This window comes from Silurus meridionalis, chromosome 16 (assembly GCF_014805685.1).
Source record: "Silurus meridionalis isolate SWU-2019-XX chromosome 16, ASM1480568v1, whole genome shotgun sequence".
Taxonomy (NCBI): Eukaryota; Metazoa; Chordata; class Actinopteri; order Siluriformes; family Siluridae; genus Silurus; species Silurus meridionalis.
In genome coordinates this window covers 8,176,824-8,201,608 of record NC_060899.1, presented here as the reverse complement: position 1 = coordinate 8,201,608, position 24,785 = coordinate 8,176,824, and the positions used below count along the sequence as shown (strand labels likewise).

The 24,785-nt window shown below is 39.2% G+C and overlaps 1 protein-coding gene across 4 annotated transcripts in view; it reads right to left on the bottom strand.

Moving 5' to 3' along the window:
* nol4lb (nucleolar protein 4-like b) overlaps positions 1-24,471 on the bottom strand; it is a 94,652-nt gene extending 70,181 nt beyond the window's left edge. The window contains exons 1-4 of one of the 4 annotated variants that reach the window (XM_046869338.1): positions 22,574-22,770; positions 22,256-22,482; positions 2,365-2,520; positions 136-247 (exon numbers count right to left, since the gene is read on the bottom strand). In XM_046869338.1, coding sequence (XP_046725294.1) covers positions 136-247; positions 2,365-2,520; positions 22,256-22,294 — 307 coding nt within the window. In that variant the 5' untranslated portion in view covers positions 22,295-22,482; positions 22,574-22,770. Of the gene's footprint in view, positions 1-135; positions 248-2,364; positions 2,521-22,255; positions 22,771-23,258 lie in introns of those variants that run through there. The other 3 variants (XM_046869339.1, XM_046869336.1, XM_046869337.1) reach the window with 3 other exon arrangements.
* Between the last annotated feature and the right edge of the window lie 314 nt (positions 24,472-24,785).

The window sequence follows — 24,785 nt, the reverse complement described above, 5'->3', positions numbered from 1 at the left end:
TTAATTTAAAGCATTAAAATAAAGTTGAAAACATCTAAAATAGGATTAAAATCGTGGTCATTTTTCACATTCTCTGTATTTATGCCATAGTTTAATGTTAGTGTGAAGATTTTTAGTAACTATTGGGTGCCATACCCTTGCACTCGGCTCCACTTGGGCTGATGTGCATCCTCTTCTGACACTCTCCACAGCCCATCAGGAATCGGGTCACTGCTTCTCTAGGCAGAAACGCATACGTCTCTGCTATCTGAGATACACACAAACACAGAGAGATATTTATTACTGCATGCCAATTTTAGTCACATTTCATCATCACTGTACATTTGTGCTGTTATTATGATATGATATTCGTTTGAAACGCTTCTGTTAAGGGGAGAGCCGAAACCTATAGAAAATGATCTTACCACATATACACAAGACCGGCGGCAAGCCGAGCCTCACACACTTTATGTGCCATTCTGCATCACTGTTAGTCATGTCTTATTCTGGTTGCTTATGCAGACCAACAGTGAGCACATGGCCACCGATAATCTATAGAGGCGTATAAGAGTGTGGGGATTTTTAGGTGTGTGTGTTAAAGAGTGGAAGGTGCAACAGTGAAATGTCAGCTGCAGCCCTTGGTGACAGAGTCGCTGTCAATCAACAGCAAAATAGCAAGGTATCAGGGTGCACGCACGCACGCACACGCACACACGCGCACACACAATGAACAAAGGTAGTTTATCAGTGGAGAGACAGCATCCAATCTAAATTTAAATTTCATTAATTCAGGGGAAAGGCAAATGAAGTGCTAATCAAGTTCCTAAATCAGTGAGCAGCAGTGACTGAGACTGTGCTGGAGGGGTCTGACTTGTATTAAAATGAAGAGACACCACTAACCCCCCTGAAAAGAAGGGGGTATTTTTCCACTCCAAAGCAAGCTGAAATTTTATTTGTACTTAACCAAAGTAAAGTCTGCTATACGCTCAGGTCCATAAGTATTAAGACAGCAACATACTTTTGCACACCAGCAAGATGCATTTGAAACAAAGCAATCGAGATATGAAAAGTGTAGACTTTCAATATAAAAATCAATGGAATTTGCAGTCATCTTTTAGGACAATTACAGTTCAAGTAATTTGACATCTGTGTTTCGTCCATGGTCATTTTTTTCAGCCACTGATTTCTTTCCAGCTTTCTTAAACCCAATTATTTCATCTCCTCCCTGCAGCCCCACAGAAAAAGAAAGAAAACAACGCCCACAATGAAATCCACATTCACCCACAAGCCTCAGAAAAACAAACATAGGGGCGACCGTGGCACTGCAGCAGCAGGCCAGTGTATATGTGCTACAAATGCGAGGGACTGTTATATAAAATCCACAAAGCCCTGCATCTACACCCCAGAGTACTCTTCTGCGCTCCTGAATGGAGAGTAAAAAAAAAAAAAAGTCCCTGCTGGATATTAGTCCCAGCAGCCGAACAGCAATTTCTCCTTCCAGTGTTACTCTGACACACTGCTCTATACAATAACAGAGAAAGTGGAATAATGCCGCAGAGATGGACTGCTCAGCAGGTAGGCTCGATGTCAAGAGCCCCAGGCCAGAACGGGCTCTGGATCGTTGCCATGCCATACAGCCAGCAGGCCTGAGTGGAACACAGCCAGCTGTGTGTGTAAGAGTTGAAAACACAGATCTCCATCAATTATACATTAGAGAAAACAGAAACAAACAAGACTATATTTGTACATCTTTTAGAACGCTGTTGATGCAGCGCACAAAGGTGTTGAAGAGGTGTTGATGAGGCCACTCTGTCACGGTTTACACGCAGCTCTTCATTTGTCCATTAGAGGGCAGTGTCACAGGAGGGTATAGAGGGATATGGGCGAAGCTCATCAACTTGAGTTGTGAGAAAAGTGAGAAAATCTTCTAATAAATGGTGTGATCTGTGAGTATAGGTTACAATATAACCGAATAGAAACATCACATATGTAATATGTTTTGGTAAAGCTTAGATTAAATATCCAGTGCAGCAGAAAGCATCAGCTATAAAACCGATGCTGGGTTTTTTTCATTTTTCATTCAAAGAAATATCCATGACAAAGAAAAAGATTCTCTCAACAAGGGACAAAGGAGAAAAGGTGGCCAATCAAGAGAAGCAGATGTGGCTCTGGAGTTCAGGCATTCAATCAAGCTATTTAAAAAAAGAATATGCAGAAGAATGAGATAATCCACAGGAAAGTAGCAATAAATGGGAATGGGGGGGGGGGTGTTAATTTCTTGAGTAAAGTAAAAGGATAAAAAATAAATTTAAAAAAACAAGAAAGAGAGAACGGGATATAGGCACAGACAGAGAGCAACAGAAAGAATGAAGGGTGTTTAATTACCGCTTTGTAGGTTTTCTTCTGTCCAGCATGTTTGGGTGCTTTGGCTGGGTCAGAGCTGATCTCCACATGCATGGCGTAAATGATGTCGTAGAAATCCTCCACCACTGCAACTCTCTTTAAAGATGAGATCTCCTGTCCGGCAGCACTGTCCACACACTGCAACACAGTAAGAGATGAATTTAAACACCAACATTTACATAAGGACATACAGACATTTAACAGCATTTAGCGTTTAATAATTTCATTGATGCCCAAAAGACATCAGTTTCAGTTTTCAGGACTCTATCACAAGTCATGTACATGATCAAATACTGTAAATTCAATGCGTAATGGTAAAACAATGCCTTAAAGTTCCAGGGTTAATCCTGAGCTTGGGTTTTGCATTTTCTTTCTGTTTATACAGTATCATTGTAGTGTGTCTGTGTATGGTGCCATGTCATGAACTGAGATACCATTCAGAGAGAATTGTGCCCGACTGAACAAGTGTTGACTCATTTCCATTTCTGAATATCATAATATTCTCCATATCTAGCCTGTATAAGCCTCTTTACATATTCTCTGATTCTCAGCTCTAATTAGGCCCTCTGTCGTTCAGTAACATTTGTCCTGATACAGAATTTCAATCAATTCTAACTTTTCCTGGATTGCTTCTACAATCTTCTTGGCATACAGGCAGGTATATACAGGCACCAAACATAATTACTGGACCCTATGGGAAAAGATGAGCAAAAAAATAAATAAATAAAAATGATTCAGCTAACTCTGGCTGAAATCGAGAGAAATCTAACCATTACTGGATATCAAATGTGTCACTTATTAGCACCCCTGCACTTAGTAGTTTGTGCAACATTAGTCAACACCATTTAAAAATTACCAAGCCTTTAGATCGTCTGTGTATTCTAACAGGTTCCTAATGAATTTGGAGCAGAAACAGAAACTTCTCAGATCCATAATCATACTTAACAGTAGAAAATATTATAATGCAAATATTGTACCATAAACCATTGAACGTAGTTCCAGACAAAAACAGAGTGACGCATACATTTCCAGTCAGCGTTCCATTTATTCTTAAAAGTGTTCAATAGGGTTGAGGACATAGCTCTATAGGAAGCCACTCTCTATTTTCCACTGCAACCCAAACCATATCTTTATGGAACATGTTTTGTGCACAGCTTTTCATGCTAGACCACGTTTAGGTCTTTCATCCACATACATGTTGAACATTTTGATATACATAATGAATTGATTTAAGAAGTTCAACACACTTTTGTTTAATTTGTGTAATCGCTAAGCTTTACCGTGTTGAAAAACATGCAAAACCAGAACTCAAGGATGGAGTGTTTATAGAGACTCAGCTGAACTTCAAAAGTAAAAGTTGGTTACATTAGATAATCAGAATGTTTCCATCTGTACAGACTGAATTCAACAGTGGTATCAAGAAGTTGAGAGACTAGCACTGTTCACAAGAAAAGTACCTCATTTATCTTTTATTTCTCTGTTTACACAGCATCACCTTCAAAATAGTCCCCTTGAACAGCAGTACAGCGCTCCCAGCGTTCCCGCCGCTTCTGGAATGTGTCCTGAAAGTCTTGTTTTCAAAGCATCAAGCACCTTCTGCATTTCGCGCTGGATCTCTGCAATGGTGCTAAAATCGCGACTTTTAAGTTGGAGCTTCATCTTCGTGAAAAGGGGGAGTCCACAAGAGCCAAATCTGGTGAATAAGATGGGTGCAGAAGTGAAATCTTGTGGATCTTCATGCAAATGGTTTCCTTATCTTAGGGAGTTGAGGTTGTTGAAGATGTTCCTGATCTCGTCATCTTCCAGTTATGTTTTTCCACTCTTGAAGCACGCGTGCCACTCAAAACAAATCATTGAACAAATCATTGCGGCAACGCTGTATATCGAATGTCTCTGTGGGAGACGTGGTAACGCTCATGGACAGAATAGCACCAGTTACCCCCATTAGTTTAGAAACATTTTGATACCACCTCGTATTTAATGTGAGATTAATTAGCCATAGCCAAGTATTTTTCCATTACCCCATCAATGTTTACCAAGGGTGCCAAGAATTATGGAACGAATGTTTTGTGTCACATTTCTGCCAGATGTCATATAAGGACTTCAAATCAGGTCTAGAGTGTAAGACAGTTGTGGGAAAACCTTATATATTCTTATATTGAACATTATTTTACATATAGTTTGATGTTTTGTATTGGATGCTCCTGTGCAGCTGAGCGGTTAAGCTTTTCACACAGCAAGAAAGCGAGATGCATCTGACAGAGTTCCAAATGCTTGCAATTCATCAGGGAGAAAATAAAGTGGATCCTTCAACCCAACAGGTGTTTAACAGATGCTTAAAATATTTCACGATTAGTGATGTCCTTTATTATTAAATCATAATTACATCAAGCAACTAGTTAGCTATCATGCAGAGCTGCTTTGATCTGGTGGCTCTGCTGCACTCTCAATGACACATACAGAAAGGAAAAAAATCTGTTAATATTTGTGGCATAGCAATTAGAGAAACCAATTAAACATAATAATTAGGCATTTATGCTATAGGTAGGTTTCGGTAGAATACACACTGTTATTGTCGCCAAGAAATGTCCCATTCTGCCAGTTTCTAAATGGATTTCTGTATTGCCAATGAACAAATTACATTATTTAACCTAGATAGCAAGTTTAAAAAAACGGAAAAAAAAAAAATTAATTAGGGCTGAAACAATTCCTCGAGCAATTCGAACACAAAAAAAAAAAAAAAGAAAAAATTCAGAGGCACACTGTTTACATCGATGCTTCGTTTAGTCAATTTAACTATACACGGAGCATTGTGTTTCCCCGCAGACCATTATTAGTGTCGCACCACCTGCTAAACTCGAGGGCTCTGTACAGGAACACAGGAGACTCTGCAGAATGAAAAATGGAGTAATGGGGAGAAAACAGCGAGGGGAGGGAAGAATCATATGGAAGCTCGTTTCCACCACTTAAAAAATACAAATAAAAGTTTGCCCAATTCTGACTGTTTTTCTCACAATTCAAACTTTATTCCTGGCAATTCCAATTTTTTTTCGCCAATCGGCCAGCGTCGCCCCCTCTTCAGTGCCAGAAGGCTTTACACATTGAAAATTAAATAGGCTATAATCAATAGAATTGCATGGTATCAAAACAAGCTTTCGATCCCCGAAGAGAACTCTGTCTAACAAGCAGCTTTGGAGGAGACAGAATAAGACAGATAAAGCCTCAATCGTACACCAGAACTTCAAACTTCAGGCCGACAACATGGTTACCGCGGCAAGCACCAGAATTATATTTGATGTTTAAAAAGTCGCAATTGTGAGGAATAAAGTGAGACTTAAGTAAAATAAACTCAGAATTGCGAGAAAACAACTTGGAATTACTTGGAAATAAGTAGGAATTGGGCAAAATATTTATTTTGTTTGGCAGAAATGGGCTTCAGTTTGATTCAGGCCAAAGAACACAACAAAGTTTCCAAAGTTTGGGATAATTTCAAATTAAGTTTATTTTATTTATATATTTGTATTTGCATTTTTATGTAATAAGGCAATTAAATGCACAAACGTTTCACATGTATTCTTAGTTAAAAGCTCATTTTAAGAGACCAGTCTTATTTTCTCTTGTATATTTAGTATTGCCATTCTTATCCGATTACTCGATTAATCGTTGCAATAATCAGTAGAATACACGATTACTAAAATAACGATAGCTACAGCCCTAAAATTAATGAAAGGAACACGCTTTAATTCACTACACAGAACCTACTATAGTAATTCAATAAAATAAGACATTTTAGAGATTTCTACCACAACCAGAGCAGATGATGACTGAACACAAAGATGCAAGTATACAGTTATACAGAAGCTTTCATGCACTTCCATGCTTAATCCTGCTGACATCATGAGGCTAGTGACACACAAACACACAGCCAGTTCAGAGTGTCACCAGGCCACAAGCACACAGCCTTACTCTTATGCACACTCATTTATTTCCTCCTGTATCTTATCTACTCCACATGAGCAGTCCTATCACCCAACACCCCAGTGTCCTTCACACGTGCGCCCGTCCCTGTTCCTTGCTTCTACTCCTCCCATCTCCCCTTTCTGACCTTTCTAACACTCTGTGCCATAGTCCACTTATTCTGTGCCGAACGATAACAACATGATGGTGGATGGTGTTGACAATGATTGTGTTGTGTGTAATTACTACTTCATTGGTTTAAAGAAGTGGCCTCTAATATGCATTTAGGCGAGCTGACAGCCAGAAGGCAAATTCTTTTCTGCAAGAAAGAAAGGCTACATGCTTTGTAATGTCAAGACAGACACAATTCAGCTGCTTGGAGGTAAGGAATCTTTGCCAGCGAGATTGAGTCTTCTGCAGAAAACCGCTTACCACAGTGTAATGTCTTAAAACCTATTAATACACAAGCCGTGGGAAGAAAATACCTCATATATTAGAGCTGCAAAACTCTGGCCCTGGACGGTCCAGTCTTTGCTGTTCTAAGCCAAGTGATTCACCAGATTACTTCACAGGTGTGTATGTAGGATAAACTTAATTGGAAAACTCGACCAAGCATGCTTACTACTGGCATTCAATGTGCAATATTACCTCTAGGAAATAGGGCATGGATGCCAGACACTGTGTAAGTGTGTGCGTGTGTGTTTTTTAGACGTATGCCACTGGAGCAAGATGCTGCCCTACCCCCTTTTCTCCTAATGGTTGCAGGGCACATCAGCAGTATGGGATGTTAGTGTGCATGACAGCAGTAGGGCTTCCACACAAACCAATGTGAGACAGGAGGAGGGGAGGTGTGGAAGAGTACCTTCCTGCTCAGCAGACCACACACATGCATGCGCGCACGCACACACGCACGTGCGCGCACGCACACACACACACACACACACACACACACACACACACACACACACACACACACAGAGGGCTACACCTCCAGGCAGAGCAGATCGGACATTTGCCCCACACCCCTCCCGAAAATGCCAACATGGGGGTCAAAGTCAGTGCACCCAAGAGAAGGCAAAGCCAGGCTGTCCTGCCATGTGCCAGACACACCAACACACTCGCTTCCAATTAGCATTTCTATTGTGCCACAAAATCATGGCAGTATGCGAATGGCATTCTGGCAAGGTTATGGCACTTGGTGTATGCATGAATAAAATATGGGCGACAATGCCACCCTTCAGAGTTGACCTTGCTCCTTTCCTCTTTTACACACAAACACACACTTGGATTAGCAAATCTCACAAAAAAGAAGTAAGCGTAGCTGCAAAATAATTTAAAGGATTGACAAAGCAAGAGGAACAGTAGTTTTCTGTTGAAAAAGACTGTTACAGTCCAGCGGAATTCATCTCCCTTTGCCGGCCAGTCATGCATTCATTGCTCCGCTTGTATCTAAATAACCCCTTTAGCTTGCCTTCTCTACCTCCCCCACTCTTTTCTCTTCCTCCCTCCAGTCCTGCTCTCCACCTCCAGGCCTCTGCTCTGTCCAATGGCACAGAATAATTGCAGCCTTTCCTTTCCTTTCATACTCTTCGTCTCGGTGCTCTCTCTCTCAGCTTCCACTCCTCTGTCCCGGCCCAAACAGCCTTGTTGCTAGGAGACAGGTCAGGTTAGTGCAGTAGCAGCAGCAGCAGCCTCACCTCTCTCTGAAAGAAGTGATGGAAACATGGCAGAGAAGTGCAGTGGGCCACAAAAGCCCTTCAAACATTCAAGACCATGACTGCTATGAGAAACAAACCAACCCACACACACTTGCAAATATGCGTTCGCTCATTGCAGACACACAATCAATGGGAAATTCAAAACCAGGTCCTCAATCACATTAAAAGATCAGAATCCCAGAGACAAACAGAGATTGGTCATTTAATTTCTTAGATTTTATTAAAAATCTTTTATATGAAAGATGTCTGTACTAAGCTGAACTAGAAATCTGCATCCTACATAAAGATGAAGAGAAAGATTTGCCCACATGCTCCCACAGGTCCTGAGAAAAAGTCGTTACTTGGTGACATACACACTAATATATATATATATATATATATCTCAACACAGAACCTTTAAGAGTTGCCCCAAAGGAGAAACAACCTGCAAATGGCACTTCTGATTCAGAATTCTTTTTCCGCTAACAGTACATAGCTACAAATCTATAGTTCTATACATTGAGATCAATGGCCTCTCTGAAACTCAGGCAGGCAATGACCATGCCAGACAAGCTGCACACCCCTTTCAATATTGCAGACTTTTTGACAGAAAAAAAAATTAGTTTTATCAATCATGACTATCTTTTTCCCCACCTTTAATATAATATGACTGCTAACAAAATGAGAGAAAAAAATTGTTTACCTGTAATTAATTTGTCCAAAAATACATTTAATGCAAAAAATAATAATTTGAAAAAAAACATTTGATTCAATTTAGATTTGGGCTGCTACTGGGTGATTCCCAAACATTGATCATCTTCTGAGGCCATTTTCTGTTCACTTGGATCTGTGCCTTTGGTTGTTATTGTGTTAAGAGTCTTTTACCATTTCAACTGTTTAATAGAGGCCTGCAGCTTTCGTGCCAACAAAGATTATGCAGCTACCCATAATTCCCTCTAACAGTACCAGACTAGACCCCCATAGCATGATGCTGCCACTACCATGCTTCACCCGGGATACAATGTTTTGTCAACGACAAGCAGTCTTGTTTTTAAGCCAAACATATTTTCTAACGTGGCCCCATCAGACCATAACCCATTACAGCAAGATTTTGCATGCATGTTGTTTATCATAAGAAAGGGCTTCTAGATAGCCACCCAACCCCATTTCCCAGACACAGAAGAAGAATACAAGATATTATTGTCATGTACATGGAGTGACCAACTGCATTAATGTTGCTGTAGATCTCTTGGCAACCTCACTGATAAGACTCATATTGGCCTTTTCAGGGACGTCCTGTTCTTGATAATGTCACTGTGGTGCCCTGGGTTCCTTGTTGATGATGGCCTTCATGGTGTTTCATAGACCATCTAATGGCTTGGAAATGTTTTTGTAACCCTTTCCTAGCTGATTCTTTTTGACAATTAAGACACAGACAATTATGTTCTATATTTTGTGTATCATGGCAAAAGCAATTGGATAAAATCAATGAACGGTCAAGAAAATTCTATAGAAACAGCTGATCTTCAGTTGGGATTAATTAGAATCACTTTGTTAATATGTCAGGTGAATGATAATACTTTTGAACATTAACATGCTCTACTAAATAAGGGCGCATTTTTCTTCATGTAAGTAATATGAATTTTAACAGGATTGCATAGACTTTTTATATCCACTGTTTAACATATCTTAAATAATGTTAAATAAATAAATCAACAAATACAATTAAAACAAACAAATAAAATCTTCCCCCCCTCACGATAATTACCCAGGGTTCTTAGTATCTCAGCAGGGTTGTGAATAGTATTCAGAACACCATATGACTTCAACTTACATGTGTCTTCTCCTATGCAATGAACATATTTGGTTCTAGCCTGATCAATTTCAGCTCATCAATAACTCATTTTATGTCCAAATGATTTTTCCAAAATGTAATTTGTTAAAAATGTACATTTCTTCACATCACAAGCACTTCAAATAAAAAAAAGAATTATATCCACCATCAATTGTCAATAACTGCTAGGTAATAATAGTATCCTTCCACTTGAGGATACCCTACAGGTGCTAACTAGGGTTCAGGCTTGGAGACATACTTGGTCACTCAATCACTTTCACCCTAATCAAGGTAGTCGTCATCTTGGTGGCGTGTTTGGGGTTGTTATGTTGGAAAACTGACAAGTTTTTAAAGAGAGGGCATTATGTTGTGCTTCAGAATGTCACAGTTCACATTGGAATCCATGTTTCCCCTCAATGAATAAGCACTCATGCAGCCCCAGACTATGAGGCTACCAACACCACCACCATGCTTGACCGTAAGATCTTGAGAGGCCGGCTGTGAGTGAAACCCGTCTTGTAAAACCTCTGTATGACCTTGGCCACTGTACTGTAACTCAGTTTTAGGGTGTTACTGATCTTCGCTTAGGCCATCTTTGTGAAGCGCAACAATTATAATTCTCTAATCCTCAGAGTTCTTTGCCATGAGGTTCCATGTTGAACATCCAGTGGTACTCAATTGTATTTAAAGCACCAAATTTTTACTGCTTTAATACAAGATACACAAATTTGTTTGGTCCTGTCAAGAAGACAAACAAATGAATATGATGAAAAGGACATGTGGCTTTGCATGTTTAATCAAACTACAGCTATCATCACTTAGGGTGTATTCACTTTTGTTGACAGCTATTTTGAGGACAGTAAATCTATACTGCTATACAAGCTGCACATTGACTAATATATATCCAAGTTTCATTTCTATAGTATTGTCCCTTGAAAAGATATACTAAAATAGTTGCTGAAATGTGAGGGGTGTACTCACTTTTGTGAGATACTGTACCTGATGAGGTAAGTTAAGAATGGCTAATCCAAAATCCAAAAAAAGAGAATGTATAGATGAGTCAAGCTTAGCTCAGTGCTAAGATCTATTGAAACTATGAATCACTATAATAGCTATATATCTATAGCAGATATATAGAAGACTTGGATATATAGAATATTTGGCAGAGGAGTCCTACAATCAGTCAATTAATATTTTGTGATGGCATGGTGCATGCAGTTGTAGTCTGTGTCTCTTTATGTGTAAAAGACTTCAAGCTGTAGCCTACTCCAAACCAAGAGTGCACACAAACTACAGCACCCTCCAAGTGATTGCTGTCCCACACACAGGAGCACTGCAGTGCATATGTGGAGAACAGGGAGTTACTGCGGCGTATGACAGGAAGATAATGCACACTGTGAGCCTTGAGCCAATTAAAGTACTGTTAATTTCTTCTCCAAAGGAGCAGCCGTGCCACAGACCCTGCTCACCATGGCAACTGTAGGAGTGAGGGGAAGACAGCGGCACCATCCGCTCTGCACACAGGCCAGCGAGCGTGGCCACGGTATAGCGGGGGTGTATGTGCGAGTCGGCAGGCTCAGGTTGGAACATGGGCAACATCAAGAGCAGGAAAAAAAAATGCACCGCAGAACAAACGTACAAGGAGCCTCTACAGTCAACTCTTAAAACAAAAGGCCAGTTTTACAGACCTCAATACACAATTTACTTGCTTCGTTTATGGATCACTCGTCAATACAGCGTATTAACCTTGCTTTTGTTACCAGATAGGCTGGTTTGAGTATTTCTGAATTAACAAGTCCCCATAGTTTACGCAGAATGGTGCGAAAGATAAGAGATAAGAGTGAAAATTTGGGTTGAGTTTGGTTTAAGATCGGCGTGATCTGCCAGGAAGGATACAAGAACTCCATTCCAACTAAGCCCCACCAGACTCCACCTGTTTAGATCTTCATTTTTAATGGACCATCAGGTGTGACCCTTGGTTGGAATGAAAACTTGTGGAAACCGTTGTTTGTGGAACACCAGCCGTTGTGGAAAAGACTAGACACCCCTGGGCTACGGCTATCAGGATCACTAAAGCTGAAGACTACCTGATTAGAAAAAATAAATCTAATCAGTTTTTATTTAATTTGGATGTGGAACCTGATGTGGCTCCCCTTTAACTGGCAGAAAATCCAAATTTGTGTTTTTTTTAACATATATTTAAATCTAAGCACAAGTCACACACAAATTCCTTTTACTTTTAGCTGCTTAGTTGTGTTTCGTTTATGCTTAGAAAAATGCATTCATTTGCATATATTTTATACCTGTTTTAGAGGTGTTACATTTTGTTTACATTTCCCTTACAGTATAACAGTTAGAAAGAAAAAATATAATATTTATATTAATTTTTTATATATTTTACAAAAAGAAATCTAAAAAGAATATAAAAACAGTGCCATGGCAACCACTACAGTACAGAGCCTTTCTATCCCTCTGCATCAGACCAAATACCATTTTTACCAATATTATAGAATATCATGGGATTAAACAGGACAACTCGATCACAAAGCGTTCTGTATGATATATAATAATGGTGAAAAGAAACACACTACATATAGCCAGATGTTGCAGTCCAGATGGTAAAAAGAAATACTTTTTTAACAAAAACAAACAATTATTCTGCAATTATTATTATTGCATGCAATTATTCTTCTCTTACATCCCTGTCTATTAATATTCATCTTGCTTTAACATATTGGTTACATGAGAACAATATAGTATGGCAATTTACTTTTCTTGATATATAAACACTAAAATACATATTCAGATAGCAAAAAGAACAGAACAACACAAAAAGAAATAATGCATTGGGTTTCAAAGCAAAGTTGCGTTAATGTCTCAGTTCATTGAGAAGTTTTGTTGCAGTAATCCCTGTCTAGTAATTGTCATGAAACTAAAGCCATTTAATAGTGCAAAAGTGAAAATGTACTCATAGTCAAAACATTTTTATAATTAATAATATTAATGTGTCCTTGTATTATGTTTGGTCCTGAATGAGCCTTTATTTTCTTGCAGGAGGCTTTCAGTGCTCAAATAAATCGCACACAAGACTAATAGAGCTCATCTGGTGCCAGTTTGGGGGGACACACGCAGCCTTTTTATTTCTCTTCTCAAATGCTGACTAATGAAACAAATCCATTTTGGCCTGTCACCAAGTCTCTCTCGCTCTCTCTGTGTTGACATTAAATATCAAGGATGGTGGGATCACAGCACCTCTGATTAGCACTGTATTACCTTATTATTAAAAGCTCGGACACTCACCTGTTACATAACATATACTCAATGAAGTCTACTAGTTAAAGTTTTTTTTTGCATTCTGTTTTAAAATATTTAAAAAAATGTTTATGTATTAAAAGGTATGTTATCAGCCAGTGCCTGAAGAATAACTTGTATGTGCTTTTGAACATCCAATTCCACATTAGTTCCTATCTGCTATTACAGTAACCGTCACTCTTCTGGGAAGAAATTCCACTAAAATTTAGAGTGAGCTTGTAAATATACAAGATACAAGGGTGTTAGTAAAGTCAGATACTGATATTGAGTTCCAATTAATCTCAAAGTTGGTGAGTAGGTTTGAGGTAAGAGCTCTATAGCAGATCACTTGAGAGCACTGACACCAACATCTGTAAGCCATGTCTTCATAGATCTGGCTTTGTGCACAGAGACATTGCCATGCTGGAACAAGTTTGAATAGCACAGGTCAAGTGATGGGTAAATTGAATGCTACCACATCCAAAGATATGATGTATAATAGTGTGCCTCCAAATTTGTGGTAACAGTTTTGGGCAGAACCACATATGGCTGGAAAACGTGGGTTCTTGTTTGAGACTGGTTGTTTCTTCTTTCTTCTCAGGGAGTTTTTCCTCACCACCATTTCCATTGGCTCGCTAAGTAAAGATAAACTAAGATATTCGGTAATGAACTTATTTTCATAAACAATTTCTGTAAAGCTGCTTTGGGGCAATGTCTACTGTTAAGCATAAGAAAATAAAATTTAATAGAATATAATAAATCTAACAAGCAAATGTGTCTGTATGTTGATTTACCTAAAGCTAATACATTTAAAAAGGAAAGAGAAACTACTTTTATTGTGGTCATGTTTAAATTTGACTTTGCTTGTTTAGTTGTTTGAGTCCTTTAGTAGGATTTTTTTTCCTAGTTCCTAGAAGGTCAGAAATTACGTGTTACTATTTGATCGCGACCTAGAAAGTGTTCAATCTTGAATTGAGTAATTTAACATTATATCTTGACCTCAATTCTTTGTTTTACAATACTCAGGAATCAAAAATGTATTTTAACCATGAAGAAGCCAATGAACATCTGCGCCAAAGATTTTGACAGTCCACAACACAATTGCACTGTTACCATGCATTCATTTGAAGAATTACAAAAATTATTATCTCACAGTTAAATTTCATGAATAAATCAGTCATTTTTTAGCCATATCCTGTTTTCTTTTATAATTATGTTCTACAATGATGGTGTTCTCACTCTTTACGCAACCCCTCTCTAACTCTGAGGTGAAGAAACACACTTTCAACCGCTCTTCACATATGATGGAAAATTGACAGCTGTGGAATTGTCCGTGCTCTCCGAGCCCACCTTTGCATTAAAACAACCCTACTAATTGGATTTTTTTTTATTTAACGCTGTGTTACTGAATGTTACTGCTTGATGCTGAATAACACATTCTGCTTTTCCTCTTATTCTTATTGTACTTTTTCTCTCTTATTGTACTTTTTCTCTCTCCCTCTCGCTCTCTGAAACACAGAAGTCCCAGTAACACAATTACTGCCAGTCCATCTAATCTACAGCTGCTCAACCAGCAGAGGGGCGCCAAAGCGCGTGCGTGCGTGTGCGTGTGTGTGTGTGTGTGTGTGTGAGCAAGCGAGCGAGAGACTAAGATGACAGTATACAGTAGTCCAGTCTAGATTTGTTCAAGTACGAGAAATGAGGTGGCAGCATAAGGTGATTGTTTTGCAAAAGAAAAAAACAACTTAATTACAAAACAAAAGTACTTTGGGTAGCCAATTGATTCTGAGTGAACATCTGTACCAGTATGATCCTCCACACCTACTTAGATCAAAAGGTGCATTCTATTTGTTGGTACCTCAAATAATGAAGACTACAGCAGGGGGCAGATCTTTCTCTTATAAAGCCCCACAGTTATGGAACAACCTTCCAATCAGTGTTCGGGACTCAGACACAGTCTCAGTGTTCAAGTCGAGGTTAAAAACGTATTTATTAGGCAAGTGTTTTATCAGTAGATTTTTTTTCTTAGGTAAAGGAGTAGATCTGGAGGGAGCATGGATATAGAGTGTTGGTTGAAATGGGATATTTGTATGCTGTCATCCCCTCACTTTCACACGTTCACTCAGGTTTGTTGACGGTGGTGTGGTGGGTCATCTTTTATCTCAGAGATCCCTCATGTCTGTGTTACCTTCTGGTTCTCCCTTTTAGCTATGCTGCCATAGCGAGTCTTGCCGGAGTCCAAACTGCACCGTTACATTAACTTTCATACAACAACAAAGACAAATAATTCTCTCTCTCTCTCTCTCTCTCTCTTTCCCTCCCCCCCTCCTGAGGTTCCAGTGACCACTGTTCCTGCCCCTCTCGCCTCTGTGGATCTTCCCACTTCGTTCAGGCCTTCCTCTGTATAGTGTTTTCTTCGATTGGAGGCCACTCTGTGCAGCTTGGGACGGTTTCTCAACACCTTGGGTGGTTCTATTAAATTCCAGAGTAAGAACAGAAGCTTTAAGGATGGATTGGACTGTAGTTAATGTCAACAGACTGCTACATTGACTCAGGACTACTCTTTACTTCTGATCACTATCACTGTACCCCGCAACATCGTATTTCTGCTACAAGTAGACATTCGGTGCAACCCAGATGAGAATAGGTTCCCTCTTGAGTCTGGTAACACTTAAGGTTTCTTCCTTATGCCATCTCAGGGAGTTTTTCCTTGCCACAGTCGCCACCAGCACGCTTATCAGGGACAAACTTACTTATAAAGAACATATTCAATTTTAATCACCACATTATCTGTGTAAAGCTGCTTTGAGACAATGTTTATTGTTAAAAGGGCTATACAAATAAAAAAATAATTGAATTTAATTCTGTTATATACCAGCAGAAACCAAAAATCAGACGTTTTATTTTATGCTGCTAATGGTCTGACTAGATCATGCAAGCATTGCCATTATGTTTCATAGGTTTATTTAAAATTTTATATATTTTTTCATGGTTTCATCTTTTTTTCATGATAAATGTTTTGATCAACTAAAAATAGAATACTAAGACGCATTCAGAAAATGCCTATTATTCTTGTATCGAAAATATATTGCATCGTGACACCACCATATTAAATTTAAATCTTGTGTTGCTACACCCCTGTAATCTTGCCAGAATTTTGGCTCATCGCTCATTTTTTATTCTCATTAACTTACCAAGACTGCCTTCCTGCAGCTTTGCTGTGTTGTTAAGACTACACCCTTTCCTCAACAGCAAAGACACAAACACTAATTCACGCCTTCACAAATTCCAATCTTGACTGCTAAACCATTTATTTATTTTCTCAATAAAAACCTTGATAAATTACAAACACACCCAGAATCCTTATTCATAGCAATACAAATCAACTTACATTACATCCGTTCTACATAAGCTGCACTAGTTTTCTGTCTTTTTTTTTTGCATGTATTGAATACAAAATTCTTATAATTACCTTTAACGTCATCCATAGTCTTGAGGCTCAGTGGACTGCTGACCTTCTTCAGAGCCTATATTCCTGCTTAAATGCTTTTTGTGGGGGTCTTTTAGATTTGTATAAAGGAAGTGGTAGGGTGTTCAGCAGTTTACCACCTAAAAGCTGAAACTTCCTCAAAGTTTCAGTAAAACACTAAGCTAAACTAAAAAAAAACACAAAACAAAAAAAACATGCTTCTCATTCTTTACCTGTTCCTCTGTATTTACATTCTCATGCTGAAATGTATAGTACTTTACTGTGTGGTTTATTGCCTGCTTACTTATTATGTAATTTGATTTTGGTTTAGAATACCGTCCATCCTCCAGCATACTGGTTATGGAATTTCTTTTGTTTGCCTTTTTTTTTTTTTACCTCAGTATGTTACAGCTATTTATTCTGATTAACGTATGCTTTAGTGTCTCTGATTCACACACTTCTGTCGGTCCCAACTTTATTTTCCTGATAACGTTTCTTTGTTTACTCAAATCTGCTAATAATAGAAGTCTAAGGTCAATAATGCTTGAATGATGAGTTAGTGACAAATTATACTTAGTTTACAAAATTATACAGATTTGATATAAGTTACAATCTTTATGTTGATTTTAGAATTGATTAATTCAATACAATTAAATTGACAAACATTTACTTCCCAAACAGCTGCCCTTAGACTTGTGGTGTGGTGTGGTGTGGTGTGTGCGCGTGCGTGCGTGCGAGTTTGATATTCGAGCCTGCGTAACACCTTTGTGCAAACGACTTTGGGGGTGGGGGTATATGCAGGTAAACAGGTATTTCACCTTAAGTGAAAAAAGGGAAAAGAGAAAATTACATTTCAATGTCTTAATATGTCTTTCAGAATATCGTAAAATGTGGAACGATACAGTTGACAAGGTGTTGTTGAAAGTTAATGCTATCCAACAACACAACCAAATATCCATGCAAAAAAAAAAAAACTACATCCACCAACACAATAGACACAAGGAGCCTTAGACATGGGGGATAAAGACTTCTACTACAACCAGACCAGATGACCACCCCCCCCCAAAAAAAAAAACACACAAACACACACACACACACACACACCACCTGACACTCTCACCAAGCATGTTATTTAAGGATCGTTTACCAGTTTACCGAATTGCAGTATTTTTTTGGTGTGTGAGAGGTTATTGAGGTACATTAGCTAATAAGCTAGTTAAGCATTAGCATGAGTTAACAAATGTAAAAAGGTTCAGTTACATAAAATTACATATTTACAAAAAAGTTTTGAACAATAAACTTGCATTTTATACCGATTGAATAACACTATTCATAAAGCCTAATGAGTAGTTTTTGATTACTTTGTTTTTTGTGTTGTGGTGCTTCCCATTACCACATTTTCAGAGCACTATGGACTCCGAAGTCTTGAGATTTAAGGCAGAATGATTAAGTGATATATGTTTATGTCAGGGTTTCAAGATACCAGTTTTCTTATCGGACCAAAGAATTAAAAAAAATAAAAATAAAAAATAAAACACAAAAGGTATAAGAAAACTATTTCTAACCAGCCCTTCGTCTATTATCTGAACTGATGAGCTGCCTTTAGCTAAATAATTCACATGCATACATGTGAATAGATAAAACGCAATAGAGGATCTGTAACAGAAGCTGAGTGATAACGTTTTACATTATTTGGTTCTAGAACAACAATGTTCGACAACTATGCTACACTTTCAATCATTTGGTTTGCACTGCTAAAATACCGTGTTGGGTCTCCATATGGCCTGAAGTCAGCCAGTTGATAACATTGTGTGTAACTAACACACACACACACACACACACACACACACACACACACACACACACACACACACACACTCTTCTTTTCTGTCCTGCATACAGTAGAATAAATGTATAGTATATTGCTTTTACCACCCATGAGGCTTCATATACTGAAGTCTCTTTTCTCTCTCTATTCTAAAGCTTCTAATGCATTTTCTTTCATATGCGTTTTATACATCAACACACGATATTAAGATTAATTTCACTAAACAACACTAATAGAAAAATGTGTAAAGAGAGAGAGAGAGAGAGAAAGAGAGAGAGAGAGAGACTGGGACAAAAAATAAATAAATAAATAAATAAATAAATAAATACATGAGATACATTATGAAGCTATTATTAGTATCCACAGAGTCATGGGTGTCAACTTCAACGTGACCGTTTCCTGCCTGGGCTGGGCTTCTCTCGCTTTCAAAATCTGTCGCACTTTTTTTTTTTCCTCCGGTCATTTCTCTCACTTGTTCACACTTTTTTTTTAGAGTCTACACAAACACAAAGTCTTTAAAAAAAATACATTCAAATCTCCCTACACATGAAACTGAGCTGTAACCAATTGGCATCCCCAATTACACACACAAACAAAGAGCAGCCAACATCTCTGCATTGTGGTCTTGTGATGAAAACCACTAAAGGACAGTCCATAGAAGCCTTCTCGGACCCACCTGTGTGCATAGCTCATATTTCAAACATGGTACTGACTTGGTGTTCACAGCTACTCTAGATGATTTGTCATCTATTTTAAAAAGTCAGAAAAATATTTGAAGAAATTATATTATCAGGTGAAACACCAAACATCCACATTATTATCACAGTATCAGTATCACAAAGCTGAGAAACCGCTATGGACTTTTGAGATATAATGACACAGGCCGATCATTATTTCATTATTGTAGTCATCATCATTGGGCGCTCACACCCATCTCTGTCTCTCAGCCTTTCTCTCACACAAACACACAGACCCTTAACACAAAAGGAGATCTGCCAAGCCCTACTGTTTTAACCTGAAACTCCCAGCCCCTCAAAAAGTATTTTACAATTTTATTAACAGCTGCTATCTTCACTTTGGATTCTTGGTTTCCTAATTTTACATCCTTAAAACTTTTCCAAACCTTTCAACTAAGAATTTGGGGCTGTTCTGCATTTGGCCAAAGCCGTTTGAATTCAGTTGTACAAGTTTCCTTACTTCTGCATACATTTAATGACTATTAAGACAAAGTAGGAAAAAAAAGAAAGAGACACCCAATAAAACAAATGAATGAAAGAAAATAGATTTCTTGAGCTAAACTGGACAACAGTACATATCTGCTGGAAAAAGAATGTGACCCTGAAGTAGCACAAGTTAATTAAAGGGGTAACTGAAGTCAGGGTATTCAATCAAAGGGGATGGCAATCAGGCTTAAATTGATCGTTTCCCTCCAATGTTTCAAGAATCTTTCCTATTAAAGTCTGTTTTTATGGAAGTGTGCCATGCCTTAATCAAATGAGATTCTTGAGAACCTCAGGGAAAAATCATCAATGCTCACTCGGCAGGAAAACTGTAGCTTGGCCTCGAACAATCCATTGTGATGCAAATGGCACTATTTTAGCACAGTACAGTTCAGTACTTGTGTTACTCACCCAAGGGGGTTTATTTAAACAAATTTAAATAAAAATCGCTTCAGGGCTGCAGCAAATACGGAATCTCACATAGTACCATGTGTAAAAGACGTTAAGACTTCTCTTGAATTGAGTACAGTCAACATTCATAAATATACCATCGGGCAAACTGAACAAATATAATGTACATGGCAGAAGAGCACAGAAGATGCCACTAATCTCCAAAAAGAACATTGCTGAAGTTTGCTCAGGAGCACATGGATAAGCCAGAAGCCTACTTAAAATGTTCTGTTGACAGATAGAACTTTTTGGCTTAAGAAAAAATAACAAAAGTTAAACGCTGCAGTCAAACTTAAAATCAACATCCCAACCATTAAGCATGGGAGTGGCAGCATCATGATTTAGGCTGCTTTTCTGCCACAGGTTCATGTCTGCTTGCCATTCTTGACCACCATATAAATTCTGGCTTGTACCAGCAAACTCTACAGAAGTATGCCAGCATATCTGTTTATTAACTGGAACTATAAGAAGAGAGACAATTTGCCTAAGCACATTAGCAAGTCAGGAAAGCCTGTCAATTCCAGATCAGCTAATAGAAATGTTGTGAAACCTTGAACAAATATTATACAAATTATACAAGGAATCCCACCAAGTTAAAAGGGGAAATCGTTTTTTTAAGGTTAAAATGATCAAAACCGCTCCATCCAACGTGCAGGATTTTTCCCCAGTTACCCGTACATCAGCATTTGGTTAAAGTTATTGCTGCTCAGTGAAAGTAAAATCAGTTACTTAAAGCAAAGTTTCATATAAATAAATAAAATATAAATTTAATGTTGGATACTTTGCTCAATAAATCTTTTTTAAAACGGCAGTGTCTAGAAGTCATTTGTTTAACTGGGTTTTCCTTATCTACATATAACAATTAGATCTGACCACATGTTAACAAAATTCTAAATACATTTGGTTCAACACACATTCAGGCAGCCTTGAATATATACAATGAGAAATTCAAGTAGGTCCAATATAATGCCTGGATTATGCACACATCCAGTTCCATATAGTGGAAAAGCTAATGCCACAATACACAAAAATAGAAGACAATAAAGTACATAATTTGGATTTTAAAATCAACAATTTTTTTCTAAGGTTTTTCTGGAGCAGGGCAGTGATATTACACTATGTCCTAATTTCCATTTAGTAAAAAAAAAAAAAAAAAAAAGAAGGGTTTTATTTTAGGTACTGCATGTATGCAAAAAAGTAGTAAAGTGTAAAGTTTAGGAATATAGTCCACAATAGATCAGTAGATGTTCTAGTTTTTGTAACTTAGTTGCTATTTTGCTGACAACTAGCCTTTTTTATGATTTGGACATGACATTTGACAGCTTAGCAGCTCCTCTGCTGAGGTCACTTGGATGCCCACGTAGGTAAGGGCATTTAGATCAATAAAAAGCATTATAACCTTACTATATACACAGCACCACACAATCCAAAATGACCCTGAACTGTCAATCAAGCAGCAAAGAGGTTTGCCTGCTGTATGTGTGCAACAGCAGTAACAAGCAGTGACAAGCCTGTCCCTTTGTGTGGTAGAATCTACCATTCATCAGCCCTACCATCAGCCAAAAATCAAACCTTTCAGCTCTCTCCAAGGGGCCTAATTGAAGTCAATTGGAGAGTGAAGAAAGGAGGGGGTGAAAAGGGACAGAGAAAACCAGAGCATGTGAGAAAAGAGTGAATGGTTTCTGAATAAGATGGGTGAATCTGGGGCAGCCTTTTCATCATCTGGGGTACAGCGAGAGCAAAATAAAAATCTATATTTTGTGCTAAAGTAACAGTGATGAATCTCTGTTTGAACTGTCCATAGTTTCCCTCTTGTGCTGGTCTGACCCTCTTACACACTTAGACTCTCACACACCCCTGCATAATGGTTTGAAGAGAGGAGTCAAATATCTTCCCAGCAGGTGTGTTTGGGGTTTTTTTTTTTGTGTCTGTGCCAAAACTTTGTTTATTAACCCAGTCATCATTTTGATTAGCAAACACCTTATTTTCTAAAACAGTAAATATTTCTCAAGTGTATTATTTGAAAAAAATAATAATAAATGACACATGCCAAGTCACCTTGCATTAGTATGAATATGACTACATACAATATACAGTCTCAGAATACGCTTTATGGACTATTCTCACCTGCAGAGTTTGGTCCCAACACGCATACACAGCATGCATTTGATGCAAGTAAAGCAAGATCTTCTGAAAACCCTGATTAGATGGAGCAGGTGGAGGAGATTAGGGCTGCTACTAAACTTTGCAAGAAGGTAGCGTTTGTGTGTGTGCGCGCGCGCGAGAGAGTTGAAACAGCACGGTAGATCAAGGTTAGTTGCACGCGCGCACTTTATTATTAGGATCGATAGTACCTAATAGAATAAAACATAAAATTAGAACGATAGATACTTTGTATACTGATTCGGATAAAGATATTCAGTAAAGCGGCAGTGAACTAAATACCTAAAGGGTATATAACAGTAGGTGGTCTATTTTATAGAAATGGCAATGCGCATCGATTATACTATTTATACATTTGCATTGAAGAAATCGGCATTGCCACGGGCTGGAATCCAACTCCAGGAGCCTTCCATTGTCCTGCACGTTGTAGGTTTGCCTGCACACCTGAACCCACCTAATCAGCCAATTAGCAGCATTTCCAGGGTGTGCTCGTGCAGGAATGGCCCTAAAATGCACAGCCCAAAAGACCACGACCACAACCTGTACGATCGGAATGCATCATTCAAAATGAGAAGAAGGTCTCGCTTTCTCTCAATGCAACTATGTGCAACGTGTATTTAATTTGAGAGTCTTCTCACTTGACGCATCACCGATTGCACAACACGGATTGTTTTGCTGACACTTTTTTTTAAACCGGTTCATCTTCTGAACCTGGTGGGTCAGGAGAAGATGAATTACTTAAGTGTGCATACACACAAAAAAAGTCAGTCTGCGATTGTGATTACTGTCCAAAGGCGCGCGTGTGCCAATCAAACGTGTCTGCGCACGAACGGCAACGACCAGATTTGCATAAGCAAATGCTCCAGGCTGTTACGCACACAGCCATAAGGCAAGATAAGAGAGAGGGGGAGAAATAGAGGAGAGAGAAAAAAAAAAAGAAAGAAAGACATACTCGTAAACCACTAACCGTTGCCTTTATGGGGACGTAGAGCACGGGCCGGTCGGGTTTTCCATTTCGGTCTCTCTGGCTATCGCCGTTCTCGACTTGGAAGCCTTTGGTTTTAACCCAGAACTTAAATTTGGCGTTGATGTGGCTGCCATCCGCGTCCGAGTCCTCGGCCAGAGACAGCGCCTGGAGGATTCGGTCGTATTTGCGCCGGGTCACGGTCTTTGTCTTGGCCGAGTCGCCGTAAGTGCGGAGGCACCAGTCCTGAAATTCTCCGAACATATCAGTTTCGGACGGTACCGGGCTCCTTTTCGATGAATTCGCGTTGTGCTTCCTGCCTGACATCCCTCCTGGTGTGTGTGTGTGGGGGGGGGGAGGTCTCTCTTACGATCTGTCCAATACTCGTCTTCTTGCTCCCCCCGGGTCGTTTGGATGGGACTTCGACAAGGAGCTGTGTCCAAATCTATATTACGCGCCCTAGTTTATCTGCCCGTGGGTGAAAAACATCGAGGTAGTGCACTCGGACCTGCAGCGGATAGGTGTATCCCGTTTAAACAATGAACCGAGAGTGTGTGTGTGTAAGCGTGTGTGTCCGTCCTCGCACCTGTTTGCTGAGCCGTTTCTCCTCTTGTCCCACAGGGGAAAAAAAGGAACCAGATATCAGTGCTGGGTTCTCCTTGGAGGAGCAGAAAGAAGGGGGGGCTGCTTTTCTAGCAGTCCAACCCCCTAAAAAAACCCCACACCGTCTATAGGTATTACTGCACCCCCACTGTATTCTGTAGCCCAGATCCTCAGTAGATAATTACCTGGACGCTCGGATGGGTGCAACTGGGACAATCCGAGAATAAAAAAATGAACAAGATGTTTGCTGTCAAAGTCTTTGTTCGGCAAAAACCGTTCGACGGTGAACTAACGCGAGTAGCATGGACACCCTCTTCCTCCTGAGCTGAGCTCCACCTGAAATCGCTCACCACCTGTTAGAATGAGCCGCAAATGTCCCGAATAAACGTAAGAACGAAACGCACGACGGAATCGGAAGCGCGCGCGTCTCCGATAATCGTGTTTATCTAAAATAATGAGAGTAGTAATAATAATAATAATAATAAATCACATGCACGCTGTCCAGTGCCAATGCAGTGAAATGAACCGCAGCGGAAAAAGGTCCCGGAGCGCGTCTGCCACTGACGGGACCTGGTGCGCGCGCCGAGGCGATTCTCCCAATCCAGGAAGTGCTCGAGACACCCCCCAAAAAACGACACAAAGCAGATGCATGCACCCTCCCGCCTTTACACGTCGCCCTGTCGCCCTTTTTTACTTCTTACTCTTCAAATGTTCATCTCATTAGTCGGGTTTGCTAAATGCCGCAAATGTAAAGGTAAATGTTTTTAAATCCGAACTCAGGCGTCGCTGGGGGTCTGGGAGGATGAGCTGGTGGGCCGTGCTTATGGAAATGCAATACGAAGACGTGTTTGGAATGTCCACATCAAATGTATGTTTTCATCTGGTAAACTATGTCCTTAACATTAAGCTGCAAGTCAACATGCAGTG